Source organism: Gymnodraco acuticeps, unplaced genomic scaffold (assembly GCF_902827175.1).
Source record: "Gymnodraco acuticeps unplaced genomic scaffold, fGymAcu1.1, whole genome shotgun sequence".
NCBI lineage: Eukaryota > Metazoa > Chordata > Actinopteri > Perciformes > Bathydraconidae > Gymnodraco > Gymnodraco acuticeps.
In genome coordinates this window covers 452,896-470,838 of record NW_022992126.1, presented here as the reverse complement: position 1 = coordinate 470,838, position 17,943 = coordinate 452,896, and the positions used below count along the sequence as shown (strand labels likewise).

At 40.3% G+C, this 17,943-nt stretch overlaps 2 protein-coding genes across 2 annotated transcripts; one reads left to right on the top strand and one right to left on the bottom strand.

Annotated features, from left to right (window-relative positions):
- The first annotated feature begins 23 nt into the window (after nucleotides 1–23).
- Nucleotides 24–2,538, top strand: ten1 (TEN1 subunit of CST complex). The gene is made up of 3 exons (XM_034203434.1): nucleotides 24–206; nucleotides 850–1,007; nucleotides 1,428–2,538. Exons 1-3 carry the CDS (start codon nucleotides 118–120, stop codon nucleotides 1,577–1,579), a joined length of 399 nt encoding a protein of 132 aa, XP_034059325.1. The 5' UTR covers nucleotides 24–117; the 3' UTR covers nucleotides 1,580–2,538.
- A 52-nt stretch (nucleotides 2,539–2,590) lies between these two features.
- Nucleotides 2,591–17,712, bottom strand: evpla (envoplakin a). The gene is made up of 22 exons (XM_034203430.1): nucleotides 17,448–17,712; nucleotides 13,229–13,328; nucleotides 12,975–13,129; nucleotides 12,245–12,368; nucleotides 11,879–12,010; nucleotides 11,716–11,757; nucleotides 11,229–11,390; nucleotides 11,019–11,126; nucleotides 10,612–10,707; nucleotides 10,381–10,491; nucleotides 9,864–10,010; nucleotides 9,465–9,616; nucleotides 9,268–9,365; nucleotides 8,893–9,065; nucleotides 8,458–8,627; nucleotides 8,059–8,197; nucleotides 7,761–7,954; nucleotides 7,001–7,151; nucleotides 6,805–6,888; nucleotides 6,608–6,715; nucleotides 6,423–6,515; nucleotides 2,591–6,302 (listed from the first exon to the last, which is right to left on the bottom strand). The coding sequence occupies exons 1-22, from the start codon at nucleotides 17,504–17,506 to the stop codon at nucleotides 2,916–2,918; spliced, it is 5,985 nt and encodes a 1,994-aa protein (XP_034059321.1). The 5' UTR covers nucleotides 17,507–17,712; the 3' UTR covers nucleotides 2,591–2,915.
- Nucleotides 17,713–17,943: the final 231 nt, after the last annotated feature.

The window sequence follows — 17,943 nt, the reverse complement described above, 5'->3', positions numbered from 1 at the left end:
GGGAGGAGGAGACAAGTAATGTGACATGAACCCGGAAGTAGGGTATCCAAACTTTAACAGGCTTTATTGCCATGCTTTATTGTCATTATTCAACCATTTCTGAGTTTTCTTTCCAGTATGCTTCCCGCAGCTGCAGTTTTTCATTTCCCCTGGGAGATAAACAGTGGAGAAGTACAAGAAGGACTGTCAGTAAGACTACTTGGCAGGTGGGTTTTGTTTCTGACAGACTCTTATCAGTTGTGATGCTCTGAATGCAAAACAAAATGTGTATTTTGCAGCACATTTGTTTGGTACTGTTCACTCTTCTGAATGGGATTAGGAACAGTGGTATTAGTAGCAATGCAGGTTTCAAAAGTGAGATTATATTATTATTTAGATCTGGTGTAAAGTAAACTGAATGGAGAAAAGGTTTTGTAATCTTATTTCTTTCCGTTTTCACAGTAAGAATAAACATTTCAAAAATCTAAAAAGGGGTTTAGTCTGTCTCTAGTGTATACTGTTCTTTATGGTGGACACCTTGTTCACCTTTTTATAAACAGAATAAACCATTTTAAAATTCAAACATGGCCTAAGTCTTCGTACTCTATTCAAATCTGAACCCAACATTTAAAAAAGGATTATTGGTGAAAATGCATGCTTAGAATATCTTGTCCTGACCTCAAAGTCTTCCTTATAAAAGAAAGTACACTATGGAAATACAGCAAAAGTGTTGTTGAGTGTAGTTGTAGCCCGTCAGACTACTTTATGGGGTGCAATCTATAATAATGCATCATAATGTATAAGATGATCCTATTAAATGTAGCCTTTAGATAAAATAATACATCTTAATACACCTGTTCAATTTTCCAGACTGGTCTGCTATCAGCCTGAGGAGTCCAGAGCCACGCTGTCGGCTCAGCATGCTTCAAAAGAGCACCAAGTGGTCGTCCACACGTTGTTTGTTGAGCCTTTTAACCCAATAATTGGGGCCCAGTATATTGTTCTGGGTGAGATTGAAAATGCTGAGGGTAAGTAAATCCATCCATATCCATCTCTAATCCATCAAATTATAAATTAGATTTTTATACCAGAGTTTCTGTTTTTCTTGAGTCCATGTATTTTTCAAAAAATAAATTGACTGTCTATCTGGAAGAAGTATAGTGGTAGTATATAGTATATGTAGAAATGTATACAATATATTGTATGAGTATTATAGGATTTATGATATGTTATGGGACACTACATTCACTCTAACAGTGTAAAGATATTTATTATTGTATTATACAGCTATCTTATAGAATTGATGTGTTGAAATAGAGCTAAAATCACAACTCTTTAAATACTTGTGTTTGTTTATCTCTATTTCAATTACACTCTCATTAATTTCATTGTATCTTGTCATTCATAACATAAAGGAGTCTTGGTCTCTGCATCTTCTCTCCTTATAGGGGTTGGTGCGATGGTCCGTGCCCGTGTGCTAAACTGCGTTGATGGTGTAAACGTCGCCCTTCTACAGAAAGCCACCAATGAGCAAAGGAGCTTCTTCAGGGAGAGGGAGCACACACCGGGTGATGCTGAACAAACTGCACATGCAACCTGATCAGGGTCTCCTGACTTTCTAAGGATGCTCGTTGAGTATCAGGATTACTGCTCTGCCTCTGAAGCTGTTTGCTAAGTAAACTTTTGGTTCACTGTAAAAGACTATCTTTTCTCTCTCTGACCATAACAGGTAGTTCATTCTGGGGTTTGCTAATTGGTTATTAAGGCCCTAATGAAGGGATTGGCAAGATGGTTTGATGTTTGGTCAATGAAGAAATAAAAGCAACTGTTTTAGATCCATTACTTATGACAGGTGCAATAACCTATGTGTTGAAACATCTGATATTATTTTAATGCTACCGTTTTATATGGTGGGACTGAGCACTTTTTTTTTACATGCTTTGAAAATGGTGTCATGTATTGGTCATGTTAGTTAGATAACATAACTTTGTTCCACTCATTGAAATACAGAGGTGGGAAATTGTGGAGTAGAAATACTCACTGTACTTAAGTATATTTTTCTGGTATCAGTACTTTACCCCACTACTATTTTTCTGACGACTTTACTTTTACTTCTTACATTTTTAACACAAATACCTGTATTTTCTACTTCTTACATTTTCAAAATAGGCTCGTTACTTTAGTTTTAATCTGCATTTGGTGGTGTGATCATTATTATTAGTATAGTATCCATCATTTCCTGGTTTTCTCTAAAGAAGAGGGACCAATGAGAACTTTGTCATTTTGCCGTTGTTCAGCATCGAAACATTCATTAGCTAACAATGACATTATTGTTCTATTAATATAAAGGGAGGTCAGTTACTTCTATATCTGTATCTGTACTTCTACTTGAGTAAAGGATGTAATACTTTTGCCATCTCTGTTGAGATATCAGAAGTTTAAAAATGTATACTGAATTATAAATACTAAGCAATCCAATTGAGCACATTGTACTAAGTAAATATATAGGATATCCAAATAGGAGGAAGCTGGTATTACATTAAAAGTAAATGATGAATACCCGTTGTACCTGCCTGTGTCTTCTTAAAAAAAATGCAACTCAACACTGAAGGTCCATGCTTCTTAACAATTATAATTTAATTTATTGATATTTGTTTCTTCATAAAGATTGAGTTTAAAGTCAACAATGTCAAGGATAACCAATGAGTAATACAGAATCAAATCAATCTTTATAATTAGCATTGCACCATGTCCCATTATCCCTCATAACACAATAATATCAAAGATATTAGCAAGCATTTTGGCTAGGGAGAAAGCATTGCATTAAAAGACTTTTCCTGAGTCAAAATGTACATTGTAATTATAATATCTAATAGCAGATTTTTTTATCACATCACTCCACAGATCAGATAACTCCAACTCTGTTGTAAACACATCTAGAATCTTGCATATCTAGTAGAGTTGTCACCAGAATCTTTAGAGGAGGCAGACAGCATTGGTAGGCCTGAGACGGGGTCTTTCTTACAGCTATCCAGAGCTTGTTTGTAGTTGATCTTCTTCTTTGTGATTGGGTCTACAATATCCTTGTGGTATGTCGTCTCAGCCTGCAGCTCCCTCATCATTGTGCTGTCGATCATTTTGGACCCAATGGCATCAAAGAGGCTCATTCTGCTGCCGGTAGTGGGATTGACCAGCCCACCCGTCAGGTGCTGTGCCTCCATGTAGCGGATGGCCGTGTCCTTGGGCATCCAGCCTTTCTGTACAGCTTCTCCCACGGACAAAACCTCTCTGGTCATGGGGTCTTCAACACCAGTGAAGGCCTTTTGTGCATTGAGTAGCCTCTGGACTTGACTGTCCTCAATGAGGCCTCTTGATGTTGCCTTCTGAACTGTGTATCTCTGATTGTTGCTTATGTCGATGATGCCCCCTGTTGATGCCTGTGCCTCCAGAAGTTTGTGGGCGGTTCCGGAGTCGATCAGTTTACGCAAGGTGGCGCTGCGAATTGTAAAGCAGGTGTCAGTGTTTGTGTCTATTACTCCAGCAACTGGGTAGATTTCTTTAGCGGTGGAGAGGTCCCGGGGGGCTGAATTCACTGTTGTGGAGGTTGTGTGGGTGATTGAGTTGAACTGGGGTGGCTTATTGTTATCACCCGCAACCAGCAAGGCAAACTCTGAGATGGGCATCTTGCCTTTTTTATACTGTTGTAGATCATACTCTGTCAGGCGGCCTTCCTTCAGGGCATCTTTGATTGGGTACTGCTTTCCACTTTTGCGATCTTGGAGTACAGATGTCTCCCCATCAGGTCCCAGGGAAGTAACCTCCTCCCAGTCACACTCCAGTTCCTGCAGGTTTATGTACTGTTGACGATCAATCAGGCCCTGCATGTAGGCGTCATAAGGGGACATGTCTTTGCCTGTATCTGGATCTAGAATGGTGATTTTGGTAGACACATTGGTCTCTTTGGTCCTTGTCTCTGCTTGTTCCTCTTTCTGCACGTTCGTCAGGAGCTCCCGCATCATGCTGTCTCGCTGATGGATTCTGTCTTTTTCTTCCAGGATCTCCCTCTCCAGACGTTGAGCATCAGAATCCATCTTAAGGCTCTTCTGCCTTCCCATCTGTGATCTTTCACTAATTAGCCTGCTTTGCTGCTGGAAAGACAAGCTGATGTCATGTCTTGAGGCTTCGAGGGTCCTGAGTTCCCGAGTGAGGTTTTCTTTCTCACTTTGAAAGACATCTTTGTTCGAAACAAGAGTGGATTCCTCTATTGAAGAGCTTGATTTTCCGCTCATCAGAAGGTTGATTTTAGCGTTGAGACGTCTGATTTCCTCTTCAAGGTCTTGTCTGGCAAATCTTTGCTGAGACATCTGTTCCCTCAGGTGATTCCTCTCGGATTCAACTGCCTGGTCTTTCTCAACACGGATAATCTCTTTGTACACTGTCTTCTCACCAGACTTTTCCCTCTGCAGGATTTCTAGCTTATGAGTGATGTTACGGATGTCTCTCTGGATGCGCAGAATATCGCTGGTTTGCTTATCCGTGTCTGACCGAACACCGTTTGTCATCCTCTCCAGTTTTGGGTCTCTTTCAACCTTCAGTATTTCCTCAACAACAATACATTCCTCAACGGGAGGGGGGGCATTTTCAAGATGTGTGATGCACAGTCGGATCTCTCTGAGTTCAAACTCAGCTTGAACCCTCTTTTGGTGCTCATCACTCTCTCTGAGGATCCTCTGTAACTCTTCCACCTTGGTCGTCAGCTGCTGCATCTCGAGGTTAACCTGGCGGCGGGTCATTACTTCGTCATCCAGGCTCCTGCTGAGCCGATCATGCTCGAGCATCTGCCTTGGGTCCTTCTGTAAACGTACAACCTCATGCATAACTACCTTCTCCTCAGGCTTTTGTCTCTCCAACAGGATGTACTTATTCTGCAGATCAAACACCATCTCTTCAGTGTTGCGCCGCAGCTGTGCCTCCTCCCGCCCAGCTCTTCTTAGCCGGTCAGCTTCTTTCTCCAACAGAGGATCAGGTTCATACTTGATGACTTCTCTGGTGACCACTTTTGTCTCTATCTTGGACTTCTCAGTTTTCCATTCATCCCTTTCCTTCCTGTGGAGTCTCACCTGGTCCTCGAGGGAGTTGGAGGTGTTCTCCAAATAGTTCACCTGATCAGTTAGCCTCTGAATCTCTTTCTCATTTTCAGGACTTCTTTCCTCCCTAACCACCTCTTGAAGGACTTCCTTCATCTCCACCTTGGGCTTCTCAGAGCGAAGGGTGTACACATTAGTCGTGACCGTGGTGATTTCTCTTTCCATGTCAGAGCGCTGCTTGGTGGAGTCTTGTATGTCTTTCCTGAGCCGCATTATCTCCACCTCTGTGCTCGGGTCTATACGGTAGATCTCATTGACGATTTCCTTCACCTCGACTTTTGGCCTCCAGCCTTGAACATCTCGGTAGCGAGTCTGGAGCTCCAAAAGCTCTTTGGACAAAGAATTGTTTTCAATCCTTTGTTCCTCAATGCTTGTTTGAACCCTCTTAGATTCATTGATGAGCTCTGGGTCTTGTTCAATCCTTTTCACTTCCTTGGTGATGATCTTAGGCTGGATGTTAGGAATCAGCCTCTCAAGAGCATTAATCTGGCTCCTTGTCTGGAAGATTTCATCATTGATGCGCTTGGTACTCTTGTCCTCATCAGAAATTTCCGTCTCAAATGTCCGCACTGATCTCAACATCTGTGGGTCCTGTTCCACTTTCACCACTTCCTTCTTAACTATCCTCTCTTTGATGGTTGGTCTCTTCTGCTGGAGAATCGTCACTTCTGTGCTCATCTGAACATGTTCCCCATCTCTTACTCGAATTTCATCTCTCATCCTGGCTATCTCATCTCTAGTCTTAGTGGCCTCCACGTCCAGCTGAGGATCTCTCTCAAACTCGGTCACCTCTCTGGTCAACAGTTTTGGTTTAGTACCTTTGAGTGTTTCCTCAAGGATGGTGATTTTCTTGTTCAATATCTCAACCTCATTGTGGGTGGTGCTACGCCTGAGGGACTCTTCATGCAAGGTTTTCTGCAGATCGACCAAATCACTCTCCAGTTTTGGGTCGCGATAGTACTGCAGTACTTCTATCTCTTCAAGACGCTGCACTCCTCTGCGACTCTTCAGCGACATCATCCTCTCTTTATAGGTTCTCAGCTCTGTCTCGGTACGAGTTGTCCTATCTCTCTCTTCGTCCAGGTCCTTCATCAGACTGCTGAGCTCAAAAGAACTCCTTTGCTGGCTTTCAAGCTGCACGTGTTGCTGTGACACCATTTGGACTTTGTCTTCATTCTGAAGCAGAGAAGCAAATTCATTTAATAAGTTAAGTGATTTGTTTTTGTGATAAGCTTTAGGTTGTTTTATGAGAAGCATATTTCATAGCAATGGGTGTTTTATGCCCTGTTTTCTTACTTGTAAAATAAGATTCTTAGTCAAACCCATCTGTTTTTGGCGCTGGGTATTTTCAGCTGTTGCTTCAGCGTAACAGTTGACCAGATCCCTTTCCTGTAATAAACAAGAGTGGCAGCAAATATGTCAGCCACCTTGATATATTAATAATAATAATTTACATTGCGTAAAATAAATCTAAATGTTACCTCTTTCTGAACAGAATCAGCCAGAGTGATTATACGAGGTTTCTTGGCCACAGTGGCGCCAGCATCCTCGAGTGTACTGTTGTATTTGTCAACATTGGTCTCGTATTCCTGCATAGATGTGAAGAAAACATCATTTATTCACTTGTCAAGTATTCTAATATTTAATAACCTTGTATTATAATGGGTTTGACACTTACATTGAGTAGACCCTGCAGGTCTTGAGACAGGTCAGACACTCTGTCAATGTCATCTCCCTTCCTCTTCAAGTCATCCACCACCCTCTGTGTGAAACAATTTTCACATGTTAATCACTGTAATCAGTTAATTATATTATATAATATTTTACAGATTTACATATAACACAGCACATGTTTGCATGAACCACAGACTCACCTCTTGGGAGCTCTGCTTGGCAGCGACCTGCGACAGATCATCTTTGAAGTCGACCTTGTTTTGCGGCAGGTTGTCCAGGAAGGACTTCAGGGATTTGGATGTGCTCTGGAACTCCTGGTTCTTGGTTGAAGCTTCTTGTAAGAGGTTTTCTCTGCAATAATGAATCAATATGACAGAAGATTTAAAAATAACTGTGTAAAATAACTGCATTAATGCACTTAACATTACAAGGTTTTGTTGTCTTCTGTGCCATTTCCTAAAAAGAATCACATCTGAGCTATATTTAACACATACCTTTGCCTGATTATTTAATCTTACACATCAATTCATTTGCATAGGGCTTATTACAGTATATAGCCTACTGCATGTGTGTAGTGTAAAGGTAAGTAACCATTTTATTTGCAAATAAATGGCCTGTTTGAGTTTGAGTTATTAACAAAGCAGAAAAAACAAACTTCAAATCAAAGTATAATACTGTTTTTTTTTTTTTTATCTGTGCATAGTATACACAATAGCATGGGCAAACCTCTCCAAGTTGTTGTTTCATTGTAGTACTTCTATAGGACTAGAGATGCAAAACTACCAGCATTTTTTAAAAGGAATTTCTATTTCAAATGAAGCAAAAATATGTGTATCATAAGTAAGTTTTTTATTATTTTGTGTAATGGATGATGACATTTGATATCCTTTTCATTATCTTTTATCATGCCACTCCTTTGGGCTGATTTGATGTCGTTTTTTTTAACCATCTGATTCTCACCTCTCCTTCAGCTGGTTGGCCACATTCCCGTAACGTGTCTGCAGCTGCTTGACCTCTGATCTCTGGCTGCGGATGTCCGGGCAGTACTCTTGGTATCCCTGCTGCAGAGAGCTGCACAGCTGCTCTGTGGTGTCCAGATCCTGACTCAGCTTCTTCATGTCGTCCTGAGCCGCTGCCACAGACCTGCGCTGGTACTGAAATACAGCAAAAGAGACATTTCTGTCAAATATAAGTTGAACCTTTGAGGAAGAGAAGTGTCTTTTATGTGGATGTAACATTTTAATGCAGATTTCCTTACCTGGATGTCATCAGCGCGGGCTTGGATTGCATTCGGCACGTCCGGGATTGGATTATCATTACTCAGATTTTTCTCAAACCCAGAGATGAGGCTGTCCACCTTCTTAATCTGGCCCTCCAGGTTAAGAGACGCATTTGCTCTAAAAAAAAAAAAAATGTATGTCATTATGAGTGCTATTTTAGTTCAGTAGAACAGCTCTGACAAGAGACAGATGTACCCATTTACAAATGTGCCATGTGTTAATAATATCAGATGTTCTCTATTTATTCATTGTATATTTGGAAGGTCAGGTTTTAAATTGGAGTTTTAACCGGAATAACAATATATTTTCCTTACAGACAAAACCCCTCCACCATGACACTGTGTAAATGTCATTTTCCAAACAAAACATGCACTTACTTCTTGGTGTAGAGGTCAGCAAGTGCTGACATGCTGTCGAACTTGTTGTTTGCACCACTCAGTTTGAGTGGCAGCTGAGAGGAGCTGGGGTCTTTGGAGAGCAGCGGCTGCATGTCCGCCTGAGCTGCCAGCTTCTGCTGCTCCAGAGACTTCAGAGCCCGGGCAGCTTCCTACAAGAGACACATAAAGATACTTTAGACATTTGTATAATGCAAATATCAAATACAATACATCAAATCCTCTAGGGTTCCTTCTTCAAACAAATGTCTACAGTATAACAATATAATCACCAGGAGTAACCTTAAAAAGGCACACGACTGATGGAATTTGGTAAATAAGAGGTATTTCACCTAAATCTAAAGAGCCGACAGAGATACAGTAATAAAGGCAGAAACAAGCTAACAGGAACAATGTCTGTGGCTTTATTTCTCTCACCTCCTGTTCCCTCAGCCTCTTAGCCAGATCTCCGGCCGGGTCGCTGCGGTTCAGCGGGGTTCGCAGGCGGCTCAGCATGCTCTCCTCAGCGCTAGCCAGGTCACCGTCCAGCTTGTCCAGCTGCTGAGACAGAGCCTTCACTTTGGGATCCAGTGGGGCAGAAGACACTGGGGCTGAAAGAGGAAACAAAGACGTTTATTGCCTGATCTGACTTTGAGACGTTTGTAGACGTATGCTTTGATATATATTTGATCGCCTTTGATCACCTTGGAGGCATGCAAGAAAAACAAAGTTTTCTTGAAGAATTAAAGCAAAGTAATTGATATACAAAATTAAATTGAGGATGTTTAAGGTTTTACATCTGTAGACAATTACCTGATAGTTGGGACCTTGAGAAATCTGACTTGTGATTCTTCAGCGACGCAGCCAGAGCAGCTCTTCTCTTCTTGATGTCTGCCAGATCACTACCCAACCTAGAGAATACAAATACAAAGTAAATAGAAATAGTATTACTGAGATATTCTTGCTTTGTTTGTTGTAGACGCACAAAAATAAAACGGTGCTTTACTTACAGGTCCACTTTGTCAATGGCCTCTGGATCAGGTGGGGGGATCTGGAAGCAAACTCCTGGGAAGGTTTTTGTTGCCCCGTCCGTGGAGGTGACGTCCCAGTTGTCGTCTGAGTTGGATCTCAGGGTGAACTTATTGCCTTTTTCCAGGGAATCCTAGATGGTGATGAAAAAATATTAAATAAAACACATGCCCAAAAAGTGTACACAAGTTGTGTATGAATAACATGTCTGAAATTAAACACTTCAGCTTTGGATATGGCCTTTCTTTGTTCTATATCTTTTTAAGTAACCTCCGTATGTGTCAATTTTAGTACTTGTATTCACTTTTCTTTGAAAGATTTCCCTGGTATATTGACTAATCTGCAGCACTATGTGACAATCTGAGGTGAAGAAGCTGCACCTTATCTGTCTCCCAGTCACACAGGGACTCCACTGTGATGGGCCGGGTGGGGGCGTTGCGTCGCAGCTTCAGAGGAGCAATGGTGGTGCTGCTTCTCCTAAGGTCGGCCAGCAGCTGTTCGCTGTTCTGAACAGCATTCTCCTCCGCCTGGTGGGGAACAGACACAGAGGAAAATCTTAATATCTTAAAAATAATCATGAATTGATAGATAGTAACAAATCCTCATTTTATTCCATCATCCTAGAAATAAGACTGAATGAGTGTACTTCAGACATGTGAGTGTCAAAAACAATATCAAAATATCCTACATAATGTATATTTCTATGTTTTCAAACTTTGAAAACATTACCAATGACTTTTTGAGCTTGACTTATTAAGAATTAATCTCTTGGGGAGTTGATGAGAGAGAGTAAGTAAAGTGAGTGTGAGTAAGAGTGCTAAGTGAAAAGCAAACCCTCTTTAAAATGAAAATAAAGAAATTCATATTTATTTTGTCTGCTCTATATTAAAACTGTACCTCCAGCTGTAGCAGCGTCTCTGAGTTGCTCTTCTTGCTGATGGCCTTGGGGTCCAGGTTGTTGTTGAGTTTGGTCAGCGTCTCCGACAGCTGCTCAGTCTCCATTTGGTACTGGAAAATCAAACAAAAAACATAGTTTTACCTGGATGCGTCACACTACATACATACCCTCTCACACGAAAATGAATAATGTGTTATGATGAGTTGTGGTATATGGTGTAATATATGTACCTTTTTGTATTCCTCCAGACTGTCCAAGTGTGTCTCTTGACAAATGCAGAGGTTGAGGAATTTCTGCCACTCGTTTCGAACAGCATCTCTCTGAGCCTGGAAGTGTGACAAAATGATATTGCTATCTTATTTTGAATTAATAATTTTTGTGTGGACATTAGGTTCTGATATATTGAGTGACACAAAAGAGAAATTTAAACTTTCTGTTTGAGAAATGTATCTGAAATAGCACATATTCTCATTTGAACTGTCATTACTTATTTAGTACTTATTTGAACATGTAAGGTCAGTATACCTGTAATGCAAAACAAAATCTCAAAGCTCTTCTGCTCTCATATCTTTGACTTTGACCTTTGAATCATTGCCTTTCCATTTGAAAGCAGTGTCTTCTGGGTAAATAGGCATACCTGGATTGTGTCACTGGCAGGGTGCTTCAATACAACAAGTCTTTCTCCTTCGTCCTGAAGTTTGTTCACATCGCTCTCGTGGGACAGCAGGCTGTTGTTCTTAAAGTTCTGATTGAGATCAAATAAAAAAGGTAGTAATGTTCGTGGTTATCAATAAATAGCTCAGTTTAGATTATTCTGGACAAGCAGCTTCAATCTGTGATTGCTGACCTCATACTGCCTGCGGACGTCAGGCGGGTCAACCATGCGGTCGCTCCAGTCCTGCTTCTTGATCTTATCTTGCTCTTCTTCCAGGAACCCCAGCTCCTTGTTACAGCTGTGCATGTACTGATACAGGCTGTTCAGGTAGTGGTGACGCCACTTGGAGTTGTCCTGGGAGAAATGAAATAAAACTCATTTAAACCTAAAAGATTCTTTAAAAATAGTTTTTTATGTCAAATATACAGTGTTTTGATTTCCCCCTCATTTAATTTGATGTTATTCTAGTTGAAATGACAAAATAAAACTAATAATATATCAGTTAGGGTGGCAAATACCTCAAAATTATTTTGTAATTTGGATTTTAACAAGGTGCTATTACAAAGAATGCATTTTGATGCATTAACAGAAAAATATACCATATTAAGTTTGTTGTTACATTGAAGAGAAAAGGGTTGTCTTTATGGCCAAAAAATACATATAAAACAACACAACTCACCAGTAGATTGTTGTATTGCCTTTTCAGGACGGTATATTTCTCCTAAAAGACAAGATAACAACATATAAGCCGCTGGAAACAGTTTTCCATCAGGACAAAAGAAGGCAAGCAGGACAGTAAATGTTTGTGAATATCATGTAAATGTGTTTCCATGTATTTTCACCTTGCTGCCTGCAGAGCTGATGCAGAGCTGTGAGCTGTAGGCCTCCACCTCTTTGTGCAGGATGTTGTGAGCAGCGACCTGCTTCTCCAGGTCCGCCATGGTGGGGCCGTACTCCTCCGCGTTCACTAGTTTCTGAAAGGACAAGATTAATACAGTTAATGGGATGTAAAGACAAAATAACCACCAAGAATAAGCATTTACAGAGGCTCTGAAGAACAGAGGAATACAATATTTCAAGCTTTGCTCTTTGGTGAGGTTACAATAACAAACAATGTTAAAACTGTTATCCTTTAAGATCAAAGGATTACATCAATGCTGGATCTTTAGACACCTTTGAATTTAAATGTTCAGTTTTAATCTACGTACTTGTTTCTGGTTTAAAACAGGCTCCCAGTCAATTCTTGGCATCAGCGACACGTCGTCCACCTGCTCAAAGATCTCACGGTAGAAAGTGCAGTCCTTCAACCAGCGCTCGTGGAGCAATAGGACGCTGACGACGCAAAGAAAAACATGACTCAACATTTGACAAAAGTGCAAAAGTATTAGCATCGAAATATACTTATAGTATCAGAAGTAAAGAGTACTCGGTCAATATGCAGAAATATCTCAGAATAATATATGTTCTTAGATGAATAATTAATGTTATGTTGTTTTGCTGCGATGTTGCAGCTGGTAAAGGTGGAGCTCATTTTAATTAGGTTTTATACCACTGGGTAGCTTTTTTAATAATAATTAATTAAGTGTTGAATTTATGTTTTTATTCATATTCTGACAAAGTTACTAAAGTTATCAATAAATGGAGTGACATAAAAGGCACAACCTTTGCCTCCAATATAAAGTGAAGATGTATTGATTAATAGGCATTACATGGAAATAAACAATTAGTACTAGCATAAAGTGAAAATGTAATCACTACACTTGATCAAAAAATGATCAATAATCTATTTTAATTTAACTTTGTTTAGTGTGTTCATTGTAAAGCATCTTGTATGCTGTCAGTGTCTTTAACCTACATCAAAGGTGTAAGTGCACACATGTCTCCTGTAGGCAGCTACATTGTAATTCCTCAGTGTCATATCTATCTGTCACCACTCACTCGCTCTCTATCTCTGTGGCATGCGGGTATTTGGACTTCTTGGCTTTGTCGACGTCGAGGAACAGATCCTGCAGCAGGCCCTCCGCCTCGCCCAGCTTCTCTGAAATCACCGCCTGGTGCTGAAAGGGCTGCTCCTTCTTGTCATTTTCAAAGTCCTGGAGGAAGAAGACAACAGTAGAATGGTTTATTTTAGAGAAGGCTGCATGTAGAAGTGATATACAAGTTTGTGTTGGTCTGTCAGTGTGTGTCCTCACCATAACCAGCAGCTCTTCGGCCCGGAGGATGTCTTTCTCCACTGTGTCGGCATTCTTTTGCATCTGAGCGATCAGCAAGGCCAAGCTGCTGGTCTGCATACTGGCGGAGGGGGGGTCACAGATTAAATCACAGAAAACAATAGGAGATATGACATTTTCTCAGTGTTTCCCATCTCATGCTCCACATTCACTCTAACAGTCCCATGCCCTCATTTTCTGAATGTCAAGGATAGACAATTATCTCATAAGTTAAAGCTCCAAATTGAAATAGACTTTCAAGACAAACAGCAAAACTAGATGGAGAGTAACTAGACCAGGTATTAAAAATGTTTTGTACAAAGCTTACATTAACATCTTACATTATGAACTAAAGAGCCAACACATGTTTAAGACTATAATGTGAAAACATGTTATTAAAATGTCAGGGCAGAGGCAGCTTTCTTTTGATCTGTTTTATTCTTTTCTACTGTCTGTCTGATGCCAGTCTTTCACACAGCGTCTCTGTCGTAGAGTCAGTAAGGAGGAAGTGTATTTCCAGGTTCCCTAAATGCTAATCCTTCCACAGCAGCATACTATGTTTGTCCCTGTTTGTGACCCTCAGTGTGGATGCCACTGAGAAAAGGTAAAGTGATGCCTCTCACAGATAAAGGGAGGTGGGGATCCTACCGGCTGGCAACGAGAGATGAACTACGCCCATAAAACTAAAGGAGGTCTATGTGTGATTTGGAGCAAGCTATATAAATAAGGTTAACACAGGATGATGTTACAATCTGAAAGTTTATCTGAAGCTTTGTGAGCTAAATATCAAAGTTACTGATGGTTAATCAAATCAAATCATCTGCAAACGCGGAAGTCTAATGAGTTTAAACAAGGCACTGTCGTGAGCTTTGTGGTCCAATGAAAATCGCTCATTCAATTAGGCTGTTGTCTCTTTTATGTTCTAAAAATATAAAGAACATGTGTGTAACATGGGCCACGAAAGAACCCATACAATTTGTTTTACACTTTCATAAACATTGAGTGATTGCATTCGGCCTTGGCAGAGGTCATCTAATGTGAAGCTGATTTTTGGATATGAGTGTAAAAGCATGTTGTGAGGATGTCAAGGACTTTTACTAAAGGAAATCAGTTTTTGGAAGCTAATGTGAAGTCACAGCTGCAAAATAAATAATTTAAAGGACATTTTACATGTTAAACTCCTGCTTTTCTGCCTCAAATACTACTACTACTTTTAGACTACAGGGCTGATTTTACATCCGGAAAATACTTCATTCACGCACTTCTGAAATAACACTGATGTGTAACACAGAAACAAAGAATGTTGGCTACGATCCCGCAGGTTATTTTACACACAGGCCAAAGCTACCTTGGCGTTCAAAGTTGTTACTCCTAGGAGAGAAAGCAAGCGAGTGTCATACAGAGTAGATTTACAATGGCTTAAATGGCATTTTGCAGAGCTCTTTAACGATGAAGTGACAGGAATGCAGCGTTTCTCCTCCTGCTCCGAGCTGCCAGCTGATCTGGTTCTGCAGCCGCTCTCACAATGGCCGCCTTATTCCTGCTCACTCAGCAGGAGAGACAGGTACGTGCTGTACACACAGTACATGCACACACAGTACATGTACTCAATAATTATTGCTCAGCTTTTGAGAGTGAACAACTAAGATGACGCATTATTAGAAATATATAATATTTTGTCAACTAAGAAAACTTAAAAAAGGGAAAGAAATGTCAAGAAAACAAATGTTGCTTCATGCATGACAAAACAAAATTCAATACAGTTGGTTTCTTTTGGTTAGGTGTAATAATTTGGTCATGAGGTTGACTTTTTTCTATCCAACAAACTGGGTGTGAATTGTTGAAGACATTAGTGGGATAAGTGAGGGAGGTTTGTCTGTCTCATCCATCTAGGCCTTCATCTTGACAGTCAGGAGCTGAATGATTGTATGTGTGTGTGTGTGTGTGTGTGTGTGTGTGTGTGTGTGTGTGTGTGTGTGTGTGTGTGTGTGTGTATATGTGTGTGTGTGTGTGTGTACTTTTTGCTTTCCTTGAATGCAGTATAGTCTGTTTTAAACCTTGAAGAGTAACTGCTGTTAGTGTAGGTTTTCTGTGAGCATTTCTGTCAGTAAACACTGTGAGTTTTTCTGTCTGTTTAATGTATTTATTGAGCTAAATGGCAACTTTAAAAGCCAATCAATGCACTAAACTATTAAATAGCAACATACAAAGTTGTGATAATTTACTAGTGAGTATTTGGTTGCATTTATGAATGGCCATCACAGGAAAGCTAGGCAGCTATGACTGAATTGACTTGAGAGTAGGATAACTGGATGACCCGCATAACTTCAAAGGGCTAGCCTGCATTTTTCTGTTAGTTGCAAGATTACAAAACTTGTACTACAAAAACACTCCCTGATTTCTAAAATGTTCTTACAGCTTACAGTTTATATTAGGATGTATAAATGTATGTTTTTTTAAGGGGCTTAAAAAACATAAACAATTTTAAGCCCACCAATCTCTCCCATTGAGATTGATGGGGTTTTTCAACACCTTTCACTTTACAAAATGGAATTTATTTTATTTACATGAACTAATTAGATAACTACACTTAATTAAATCCTCTTTTGACCTTGAGAGCTGACAGATCTCAGCCGTGGGCCATCGCTAGTGTCTTAATTAAATCACTTTGTCACCAACGGCATGAGCTGGCAGGTAAATGTGTTTGGTGCTTGTGAAACAGATCAGTGCTTTTTGGCATCATGTCATCTGCCGTTATGAAGCTACCAGCAAACACAGGCTCAGACACACGCAATGATTTTAACATTTCTGACACTAAAGGTGGATCTTTAAAGTGTGACACTGCTACTGGTGTAAAACATCAAAACCAAGTATTAGTAAAAACAACGTTAAATATTTGCTAGTTGATCTTAAAACGTTGGGTTATGAGACATGGTTTTCTTAATTTTCTGAAATATTATAAACAAAATATTGATCAATAGTTTGAAAGACTAATCCAAAAATGAATCAATATTGTGACATAAGTTGCAGCCCTTATTTACGGTGCCTCTATTGATTTAATTGGTGATGGAAACCTCCTTAATGTCCTGTCACTGTAAAGTACAGTTGGGAACCAACGCCCACATGAGAGAAAGAAACCAGCGGAGCAGCGACTCGCCCTGTCCTCCTCACACCTCACACAACATGTCCCAGGCAGCGAGAAGGTGAAACCATCAGGTCACCTCCACCCTGAGAAACCTGTCAGTTCTGTGACATCTGACAGGGACAATATGGGAAACTGTGAATAGTTTCAGCAGATGAATGTGTCTCCAGATGCTCTCTGTTAGCTAGTGTGTTTAAATGAGGATTGAAAGCTGTTATGTCAAATAAATCACATTAAGTCATGTAAAGGTAAGAGTACAAACACAAAATGAACACTCCACTTAACTTAAATGAGTACTGGACAGAGTGAAACCAGCTCATTATCCCTTTTTACCTGCAGTGATTTACATAAAGACAATTAAGTTTCTAGAGTTTTCTTTGAGTTTCTAGAAAAGCGCTATACAAGTCTCATGTATTATTAATGATCATTTTTGCTCTTAACTGTCAATATATTCCTCGTCAAATTAAGCTTTTTAAATACTTTTCTTTATGTTTTTAAGTTGCAGCCTTCTGCCTCCATCAACCACATTTAGAAACTGTTTCGAAACATGTGGTTTATTAGTGACACATATTTCTACATTTTGAACAGCAGCCTGACAGGACACAGAACAGCCAGATCAAACACTTCTCAGAGGATAGGTTTTCTCATTGAAACGTGATCACCAATAACAATGTTTTGCAAGCCGTCACAACTCTAAATCTCTTTGACTTTCACCTGCTTCATTAAACACATTTGTATTAGTTTGACTCATGTCTTTAGCACACTTTCCCACCTCATGTTTACAAAGTAAACCTGACATCAGGGCTCTGTTAACAGCCGGTAACACCTTGTAAAGCTTTCACCATCACAGAGGATTAACCTTCACATAACTCAGCACTTTAAGTCAGTGAAAAAACTGCCTGAGCAAACCTTTTCAACCACACTGTAACAGGAGGGGAACCACAACACTCGGAGGGAAAGAGGACCAGGAAACATCACACAGTTCTCTGTGACATGTTCAAGATACACACACACTTACATACTCTTATGTGCATTGCATACATTAAGGGGTTTACTTACTTGCTGCTCTTGAGCAAACTGTCCTTAGATTCCTTTTTCTTAAACATCCTGGAGGTCATGGTGGGTCAGGCACAGAGAAAACGTTTTCTCCTTTCTCTCTCTCCTTGCTTCTTCTTGGTCTGTGTTCCTCACCCTGTGGCTCCCACTCGCTCTCTCCTCTCCCTTTGGTTCCTCTCAAACACACACTCACGTCAGCACATTGTTTGACTCCGGCAGCTCCTCCCACACAGGTTAACTCACAGGTGTGTCACCGCCCAGACATCCACCTGCAGAGAGCGGACCGGACGGACCTGTTTCCTGCTCTCTCCCTTCCTCGGCCCTGCCCTTCCTTTTCATCACAATCTCTCACAGGGAGTCAACAGAGATGCATAATTCATGTGGCTAGAGGGACACTGAATTCCTGTAGGGGGTTGGGAATAAAACCCACAAGTAAACAGACTGATTTTTGATAATCAAGTTGTTCCAAATCTGGCAGATTGACAAACTGTATTGGTGT

Excerpts from the sequence above, each read along its gene's own strand:
- ten1 (XM_034203434.1), top strand. The coding sequence starts at position 118 with ATGCTTCCCGCAGCTGCAGTTTTTCATTTCCCCTGGGAGATAAACAGT. Across the intron at positions 207-849 it reads TCAGTAAGACTACTTGGCAG|ACTGGTCTGCTATCAGCCTG; the intron begins GTGGGTTTTGTT and ends TCAATTTTCCAG. Across the intron at positions 1,008-1,427 it reads TGAGATTGAAAATGCTGAGG|GGGTTGGTGCGATGGTCCGT; the intron begins GTAAGTAAATCC and ends CTCTCCTTATAG.
- evpla (XM_034203430.1), bottom strand. The coding sequence starts at position 17,506 with ATGACCTCCAGGATGTTTAAGAAAAAGGAATCTAAGGACAGTTTGCTC. Across the intron at positions 11,391-11,715 it reads GGCAATACAACAATCTACTG|GACAACTCCAAGTGGCGTCA; the intron begins GTGAGTTGTGTT and ends CATTTCTCCCAG. Across the intron at positions 6,303-6,422 it reads CTAAGAATCTTATTTTACAA|AATGAAGACAAAGTCCAAAT; the intron begins GTAAGAAAACAG and ends TCTCTGCTTCAG.